Source organism: Pimephales promelas, chromosome 13 (assembly GCF_988280905.1).
Source record: "Pimephales promelas chromosome 13, fPimPro1.hap1.1, whole genome shotgun sequence".
NCBI lineage: Eukaryota > Metazoa > Chordata > Actinopteri > Cypriniformes > Leuciscidae > Pimephales > Pimephales promelas.
Window position 1 is genome coordinate 25214842 of NC_142781.1, and position 9538 is coordinate 25224379.

A 9538-nucleotide genomic window follows, 5' to 3' on the forward strand; every position below is an offset into this window, starting at 1 on the left:
AATAAAGACAGATTACACGGTAGAGCAAAAATCAAACCCATTCAATCACATTTCTTATTAGTCAAATAAATATAGGCTACATTAAAATTGAAATCTGCTCCAAGCCTGACAATTCATCCGAATAAAAAGATTCTGACACCATGTTGCACCATGTCGTTCTTGACGTGTACGGAAACAACATGTTTGGAAGAATATAGACTGACAGTCTCTGTCGCCGATTAGGCTTCTTTCATTGCCTTTTTCCCACACAATGAAAGTGGACGGTGACTGAGATCTGCATTATACATCTGCAAATGCGTTGCATTAAAGAAGTCAAAGCAGGCTACCTATTTTGAACATGATGATGACTTTTATTTCTGAGAGCGCTATTCACTGATTAATATATAATTAAACACCTTAGGCAGACCAAAACAATGCCCCTTCGAAAGAAAATCATACAGCAAATGTCCCACAAACGCGAATACCTCGCCCAGAGCTCCGCCCACTGGGGGAGGAACCGATACATCTCCTAAACGCCAGCAGCGAGAATACTAAGTTCACAGTCCGAAATACAGAAGCGACAGAACAGTCTTCAGTGGCCGCGGTAGATGTGCGACTCCAAACGGGAGGCACAGTGACTGCGATAAAGAAGGGACAAGATACACTCAGAGGTAAGGCGCCCAGGTCTTTTAGTGTCAACTAGCTGGTTTCATTTACGCGAATTTAGATTTCTGAGCTATTCACCTTTCTGCACGACTTGTTGTTGAAGGAGTTTGTGTCTCGTGCTACAATAACAGTCCAAAGTTGAGCGAGTTAGTGAAAGCCATCACAATAAACAATGCAGATAGGACACCTAAAAGTCATATTTGACTTAGCGTCTACTGTAAAAGCTATTACAGTAATTTTTTGCACGTTACCCCCAAATATCTTTGTTAGGACAAAGGCTGTTTTAGAATTCTAACATTGTTATTATTATTATTATTATTTATTATTGTTTTCATTATTTAATAATGATGATGCTGATGATAGCCTAATCATAACAATAATAACAATAATAATAATAATATCACAATTTTTCATGTGCTCTTCTATTAAGAGTTTGTGCTTTATGTAGCAATTACAGTTCAAACTTTAAATGAGCTAATGAAAATGTCCACACAGCCAAGATGGTGAGATAACACCAATAAGACAGCAGAATGGGAGTCTTTAATAAAAAGATGTTGTGTTTGCCATTTTCCCCTTTTACCTTACCAGTGCCTAAGTTGGGACAAAGGCACATTATTTTAAAAGCTGTGGTGATTCTAACACATCGGTTTGTGTCTTTCACAGGGAGAATGCCAGCTAAAACAATGAACTCTGATTTGGAGTTTGACTCCTTGCAGCCGTGTTTCTACCCAGACGAGGATGATTTCTACTTCTGCAGACCAGACGCTGCACCGCCTGGAGAGGACATCTGGAAGAAATTCGAGCTGCTGCCCACTCCTCCTCTGTCCCCAAGCCGGGCAGTGCTTCCAGGGGACATGGGGGAGCTGGGCGCGGTGGCTGAGGATTGCTCGCTGATGGGCTTTGGATTAACAGACCCGTTGGATTGGGCTTCCGAGCTTCTGCTCTTACCAGAAGACGACATTTGGGGGGCGCCTGACGGAGACCTCTTCGGCTCAGTTTTGGATACTACAGACAATTCCATCATCATTCAGGACTGCATGTGGAGCGGCTTCTCCGCACGTGAGAAATTGGAGCGGGTGGTAAATGAGAAACTCGGGAAAACCGTCTCTGCTACTACCGGTACTGAAGCCGGTAAAGACACGACAGTCAAGCCGCCTGAAATGAGCCACTCTATACCAGAGTGTGTGGACCCTACCGTAGTTTTCCCTTATCCAGTCAACAAAAGAAACGGGAGCAGCAGCAGTAGCAGCAGCCAAAGTGTGACACAGCTGAGGACCCAACAACTGCCTCCAGTCAGTGCAGAGGAGACTCCAAGCGACTCTGGTAAGCATCTCCTTACATGCTGTTCATGTAGTATTAAAAACCGTTATTAATAATTATGATGGTGGTGATACTTTTTAGATTAGTTTGTCAGTCTATAGTTTGAAAGTGGTGATTGAGGTAATTGTTGAAGATCATATGACAGACCCTGCATCGGATTAGTGTGTGACATTCCAGAGTGTCTTTCACACTCACAAGCGTGCGCGCGCACACACACACACACATACTCAAGAGTAGTAGTAGTAGTGGGCGGTGATGGGGAGTTTATGTAATAGGCTACTCGAGCTGCATACCCAGTAGATGGCGGTAATATTTGATTTTGTCCATGATGTTGAGCCATCTGGCTGAATAGCTCTTGGTTAAAGATTTAATGTAGAGAATAGCATCTCTGAGCCATATTAAAAAGGAAAACATGTCCTTATCTGCCCTCCATTAATCCATGGGAATTTATTAGGTCATTGGATTTGGTTTCTAATGACATGCAAAACTGTTTTGAAACATAAACGTTATTTTAACGAGCATTATTGTTATTTTTAGATCGAGAGCTCTTAATGATATAAAACCACATGTTAGGAGTGTTTGAGCGAGGGCAGATTTCATATAAAGCCAAGCCCCTAAATTCAGTGCCCCCCAATAAGTCGCTTCCCCTCTAAATGAGGACTTGTTTCAAATGCAAATCCCAAACGACAATCACACGTGGGTGAGAGAATGAGAGCTGGCACTGGGCACCAGCATGTTATAAAGGAGGCATGCGTGTGCATCTATGAGAAAGACAAACCCCCCTTCCTACCCATTGGGCTAAGCTTGGCAGGCAGAGAATCTTCCAGGGAGGTGCAGTGAATGATAATCACAAGAAAAAAAAGGCGAGGAAGGGAAAAAAAGAGATGATGGGTCATCTCTCTTTACAGGGTGACGGCTTTGAACAAGCAGAGTCTTTCCTCCAGCTGTCTGCTTGGCTCTTCTCCAGGGCAGCGGCTTAAGACACCATCAGATCAATGTTACTCGGCAAAGCCCGCGAATAATTGGACCACACGATTACAATGCTAGGTTTTCCCGCCTGTTCTGTTATCCCTTTTCGCGGCAAAGCAGTGGAAAAAGGGAACACACTGACTGTCTGCGTTCTGTTGGAGACTAAATTGCCTGGTTTGGTCTCTCCTTAACGCTGGCAGACGCTTCCTGTAGGGAGCTTTTGAAGTGAGAGGCTGTGGGCTCCAGTAAATGCCAAACAGTCTTCATGTGCGGCTTAGCTGATAATCACGTCCATTATCTCATAAACATAGCTTTCGGGCATCACACTGAGGACGTTTTGGCATCTAAGCTTACAGTAACTTGAAATGTGTCACCAAAAGGCACCAACTTGATAGCAAATCAGCTTTTTGAAAGAAAACATGACGAAATGCCCATGTACTTGCAAACCCCCTTATTAGACGCCGTAAATAGAGGGTAGAAAGTCAAATCCAAGGTGGTCCAGTCTGGGGAGAAACCAGCTCCTCTGTGTTTGACAGAGCGTGTTCAGATGATTGCATTGAGCAATTGTCTCATCTGCCCACACAAAGACATTAACTTGTGCACACACCCAGAGAAAACACAGGCATGTTTCCGTTAAGGACGCTTGTTCATACCTGTGTACCTCCAGAGGAATGGTTGCACAACAACCCTGCTAACCTAAATCTCCTTCTTTTCCTCTAGATGACGATGAAGATGACGACGATGATGACGATGATGATGAAGACGATGAAGATGACGAAGAAGAGGAGGAGATCGACGTCGTCACGGTCGAGAAAAGGCGTTCCATCACCAGCAAGATAAACGGCACTGGCCTGTCTGCCGTCTCAAACTCTCAGGCGTCCACAGGAGGGCGGCTGGGCTCAGGGGTGAGCAAAGCTCCACAGGAACTCATTCTGAAGAGGACGGCAACAGCCTCTATCCACCAGCAACAGCATAACTACGCAGCCCCATCCCCTTACTCCGACCAGCAAGATGTACCCAGCGCTCCCCCGAGCAAGAAACTCCGATCCGACAACAGCACTATAACTCTACGCACTGGCAAGAACCAGAGCTATTCCCCAAACTCCCCTACTAACAGTGTACCAGGCCAGCGCATGAGGAAGAGCGATTCCAGCAGCCCGCGATGTTCCGACTCGGAGGACAGCGAACGGCGGCGCAACCACAACATCTTGGAGCGCCAGCGGCGCAACGACCTGCGCTCTAGCTTCCTCACTCTGCGCGACCATGTACCTGAGCTGGCACGCAACGACAAGGCGGCGAAGGTGGTCATCCTGAAGAAGGCCACAGAGTACGTCAGTTCCCTTGAGGCGCAGCAGCTCCGACTCCAGCAGGAGAAAGACAGATTGCAGGCCCGACGACAACAGCTCCTCCGCAGGCTGGAGCAAGCCAGGACTCGCTAAGCCTTAAGGCTCATTGGCTGAATGCCTTACGGCTAAGGGTCGGCGTCAAATGACGAACGACAAAGCACTAAGGCTTCCGGCCCAAAATGAATTCTAGGGACACTCACTGCTGACACTTTTTTGCACATTTTTTGACGTCAAGAATGTTTCAGGTTTACTTTGTCACCCCAATCACGCTACAACGATGCGGGAAGGTGCTTACCGGTAAACCCAACTTCCCCTCAATGAAAAGACCCTTATGAACACAGTCCTCAATACGCGATTGGGTCGATGAACTTTGCATTCTTCCTGCAAAATGGACACAAGCAAATGACACGAGACACTTCGAATGGCTATAATCTCTCCCACCTCACTGGTGCTAGATCTCATGGATGTACCTCTGCGCACCTTGATGTCAGACACTTTTGTAAATAGATTAGATTTTAAAAGAACATACACTCAGTCTGCCTTGTTTTTGTATACGATTATTGTCTTTTGTTTTTTTTTATAAAGATGTCAAAAGCTGCCAATAACTAGACTGGAAGTTTATATACCTTTAACAAGTACTGTAAGACCTCCATTTTTGAGGATTTTTGTAATATAAGGACACATTGTTTTGTTTTTTGGATTCTTTTGTCGTATAATCTCTCTGTTATGATATGTTTTACTAATTCCTACATTTATGCTTTAGTGTGCTTCTGATACATACTAAATTTGATACTTATATTTTCGTATGAAAATGAGTTCTGAGTAGATATCACTTTATCCTGTTTTTATCCTTTTTTCTACCTTAATTTCTTTTGTACAGAAAATTCTTTCTATCGCCATTTATAAGGCTTCTATACTTCACTGTCTTTCTCTTTCTTTGTTTATATATTTGTAAGTATTGGGTTCATAGAACTGGGTCATTGGGAAAAAAGTGTTTTTTCTCCTTTTCTATAATGTACATTGAGTGCTGCGACTCACGGCACTTTGAAATACCTCATTTTGACAAATAAATAGACATTTTGAAAACAAAAGAGCATGTTGTCAAAGGATGAGTGCTTCTGTACTGTCGCTAGTGGGGTTTGAGTCCTGTCAGGTATTGAGAAACTATACGCTAAACTGCATTTCAGACATGCTTGAAGCCCCTCTGTGGGCGGCAACATCCATATTTCAAACAGCCCTGAAAACACTTGCTAAGTTATGACTTTCAAGGGGATTATGATTTTGAAAGCAATAACCCACCGTTAAATCATATTGTCAAATAAAAATACCCATGTCACTCATTTGGAGCATAACAAAGTAGTTTTTCTCTAGGATCACACTTTCCCAGAGAGGACTTCAACCTGAATACACAGACTCATGGGGACTTGTGTCACTTGTGTCATGGGGACCTAAATTGAGGTTTCCATGAGGAAACATTCTTATAATTCATACAGAATTCGTTTTTTTTTAATATAAAAATGCAGAAAGTTTTCTGTGAGGGGTAAGTTTAGGGGTTGGGTTTGTGTAATGGGGAATATACAGAATATACAGTAAAAAAAAAAAAAATTACATCAGAGAGTTCCCACAGTAAACCAGACGTGTGGACTGGTAGCCTGTAAAAATTGAAGAAATTTGAATCAAATCTAATATATATAATTGATTTTCCGAACAAACCTCGTTTTTTCTGCATGTTTTGGGCCCCTTTCCCCTATTTTCTATTCAACATTTCCTGTTTTTCATTCAACAAGCCTTTCTCCCTCCATCTGCCTCGCTATGAAGAGAGATCTGGTTGACCAGGCCCTCTCTCACAAAGGAGAACGAGTATCTCCCTTGTAATTCTCCCTCTCTCTCTCTCTCGATTTTGAAATCGCCAGGGCACATCCACATGCACTCATACACAAAAACAAACGCGGGCACACACTCTCGACGCGAGTGGATATGAAAGCGTGCGCTGCGCACACTCAGACTGGCCCCCGCAGCTTCTTACCTCATTGTTCTGCACGTTACCATGGAAACTGGAGCAGCTGCAGCGTGGCAGACTTCAAGTGCGAGTGTGTTTTATTCTATTTGTGCATGTGTGTACGTGCGAAGGGTGCGTTGGGGTGTCTTTTGTGAGGAGGGCATCGTGACTTGTGCGTCTAATATCCTGCTGGACTGAAAAACTGGATTGTGTGTTTACTAACTTCAGTCACATGGCTTGGAAGCTGACAAAAGCCCCGCCCACCAATGCGTCACAATCAACGTTTTTCTCTGGTCCAGCATAAACAGATTGATTCTTCCCCTGTAGTAGGCTACAGGCTACAGGAGAAAGAACGTTTGGCGGGATACACAGAGAATAAGAGACCATCGATTATAAACTACACCGTCTAGACTGTTTGGTTACATAACATGTGCGTGTATGTGCGTGTCTGCCATGTTTGGTCCCTTGGATGAGGTAACCATGGGACCCCACCACTATGCCATCTGGCCCATGGCTTATCCTGCCTGGTTATGGAAAAAAACAAAAACAAAGCCTCGAGCTAAGACAATAACACACCGCCATGTGTAAACTGACAGACTTGGTCACTGTACAAAGCACTGGTTGTATCTTATTTAGATTTTCAAACCTGATATTTTGCACTAGTGAATCTGGGTAAAAATCTGTTGATTTGAAATTTATGTTTTATTGTAAATTATTTTTATTATTAGTCTATTGTAATTAGATATGCAAGTTAATAGGAATTTTCTGTAACCAAAATTGGTTTCTTTTCAAAATTGGTGTTCAGCAGAACAAAGAAATGTATACAGGTTTGGACCAAATTGACGGTGAGTATATGATGACCGAATTTTAATTCTTTGGTGAACTATCCCTTTAAAATAATAAAAAGGGTCCTTACACAATAAATATTTTAAAGATTTTAATATCTCCACATGTATAACTAATAAAAACCTACATTTAATAATATATTTTTTTAACATTACATTCAGTACATTTTGAGATAAATAATATATACATTTGATTTAAATAAATTATTAAAATATAAACTCTGATCTAAAATCAATCTGACGTATACATTAAAAACAAATTAAATACAAATTAAATTGATTAAAAAATAATACATTTAATAAATGAATCGATTAAAATCAATAAGCAAAATTTAAAATTTAAATAAATAAATAATACATCTAACAGTAAAGTACTGTGGTATTTAAAAAAATTGAAAATGAATACTTTCTGAATAATATTTTACACATGTTTATAATGTGAAGTTTGCACATATGATACAAAACATATATGGTAGCTGCCTTTAGGATGGAGGTCGCATGAGGATGATTATCTTTGTGGGTCCGTGGCATCTAAAAGTTTGAAAACCACTGCACTACACTATAAAGAAGAAAATGAAGAAATGTTGAATGCTTAATTGAAAACATACCGGTATTCACCCTTTATGTCACGTGTATGTTCTATTTTTTTCTTCTTCAATCATAAGTTACTCCTCTCTGATTGATACGTACTGGCCTCAGACACCATGTTGAACTATAATAAACTTTGAGATGACGGCTTCATATTATATGACTGTATGATTGTTTATGGTATGGTTAAATATGTGTGTTGAAGTTTGAATCAGTCTCAGAAGGGGTTATGAAGTTCAGTCAGTGGAAGGGTTTGTTTGAGTTCAAACAAAGCATACATTTTGAAACACCATCAAAACCCATCAGCCATAAAATCCTCATAAAATAGGAAAATGAAAATACTATAAAACGCAAGTGTAGCATGTAATCTGACATTTCTTATATTAATGTTCATGATTTTACTTTTTCCTTCCCTTTCAGACAGAATGTCACATATCAGACACACAAGCTTTTTTTGGTTCACAGTTTATTTGTATTTTCTCAGAACAACATTAGAGAGCATTGCATCACACTCTTGTGTCTGTATATTCATTCATTTGAATGTGCTTTCTCTCTTCTTTTTTTCCTGCAGATTAAAATCTGGATACCTTACTATATCTTCCATAATTTGCCAAATAAACACAACAAATTAAAGCAAATACAAAATATAACAAAATGTCAAAAGCTGGATTTCCAGCAGCCATTACTCCAATATTTAGTGTCACATGATCCATAAGAAAATATTCTAATATGTTCAATAAATACGTTTTTTTTATTATTATCACAGTTGAAAATGATTACGCTCATTCGATTAGTTTTGTGGATACTATGATAAAAATAAAAATCAGAATTTTTTGATGAATAGGAAGTTCAAATGACACATGTATACACACAGACACACACTTAACTTGAGGATAAATAGATCCTCTGGTAGAAGAGTGTCCTCTGGAATGTTCACACGGCCACTGTATTCAACAGATTACTGTGCCGTGGCATATTTCAGTGTCAGCCTGTCAATCAACTATACGTGCAGGGACCAGCGCTTGTTGTGGAGTAACAGGATGGACAACATATGGAAAACTGGAGACAGACTAAAGACAGGGCTTAAAACAAAAGCCAAAGTCACAACAACATGCTCTGATTGTTATCAGCCAGCACCGTCAGAAATGTACTAATCCTTATAACATGCAGAGTTCCCACCCAAACAAAAGGATGCCAGCTTTAAAAATGCCCCTCACTGGATTGGCACTGTCTCCAGGGGGGCAAGAGGAGAGGGAGGGGGTGCCATCTGTTCTGGGTCAGGTGCAGAATGTGGTCATATGTGTAGTGCAGTAGTGAGAGAGAAAGGAAATGCATGTGTGATCAAACTTTACCAGTGTGTAGCAATTACCATACAGATGGCAGTGCCCTGTAAATGTCACACACACTCTCTTCCCCATCACTCCCTCAAAAAATCATCCATTGTGTTTTCTTTGTTGCTTTTAACTCGTTTTCGTTTTAACCTCCAGCAGCACGTGTGCAAACATGACCTTTCAATCATGACACAATGAGTCTGACCTTAGCATCACACCACAAACCCACAGGAACACACACGTCTGATTTACTATGTGACTCTCCATAGATGTAATGGTTTTATACTGTAACTTTATATTGTGGATATTCCCCTTACACTAACCCTACCCCTAAACCCACCCGTCACAGAAAACTGTATGCATTTTTTTACATTTTCAAAACAAAATTGTGTGATTTATAAGCTTGTTTACTCATGGGGACTTCAATTGTTTACTCACCTCCACGGTGACACGAGTCCCCATGAGTCTGTGTGTGCATAAGGTTAAAGTCCCACT

General features: G+C 41.1%; 1 protein-coding gene across 1 annotated transcript; it reads left to right on the plus strand.

Moving 5' to 3' along the window:
- The first annotated feature begins 554 nt into the window (after nt 1-554).
- mycn (MYCN proto-oncogene, bHLH transcription factor) lies at nt 555-4492 on the plus strand. The gene is made up of 3 exons (XM_039693496.2): nt 555-650; nt 1309-1968; nt 3655-4492. The coding sequence occupies exons 2-3, from the start codon at nt 1314-1316 to the stop codon at nt 4371-4373; spliced, it is 1374 nt and encodes a 457-aa protein (XP_039549430.2). The 5' UTR covers nt 555-650; nt 1309-1313; the 3' UTR covers nt 4374-4492.
- The last annotated feature ends 5046 nt before the right edge of the window (nt 4493-9538 follow it).

What these genes read in the sequence shown, in the direction of transcription:
- mycn (XM_039693496.2), top strand. Translation starts at nt 1,314, where the DNA reads ATGCCAGCTAAAACAATGAACTCTGATTTGGAGTTTGACTCCTTGCAG. An exon ending in GGAGACTCCAAGCGACTCTG is followed by an intron (nt 1,969 to 3,654) that starts GTAAGCATCTCC and finishes CTTTTCCTCTAG; the next exon opens with ATGACGATGAAGATGACGAC.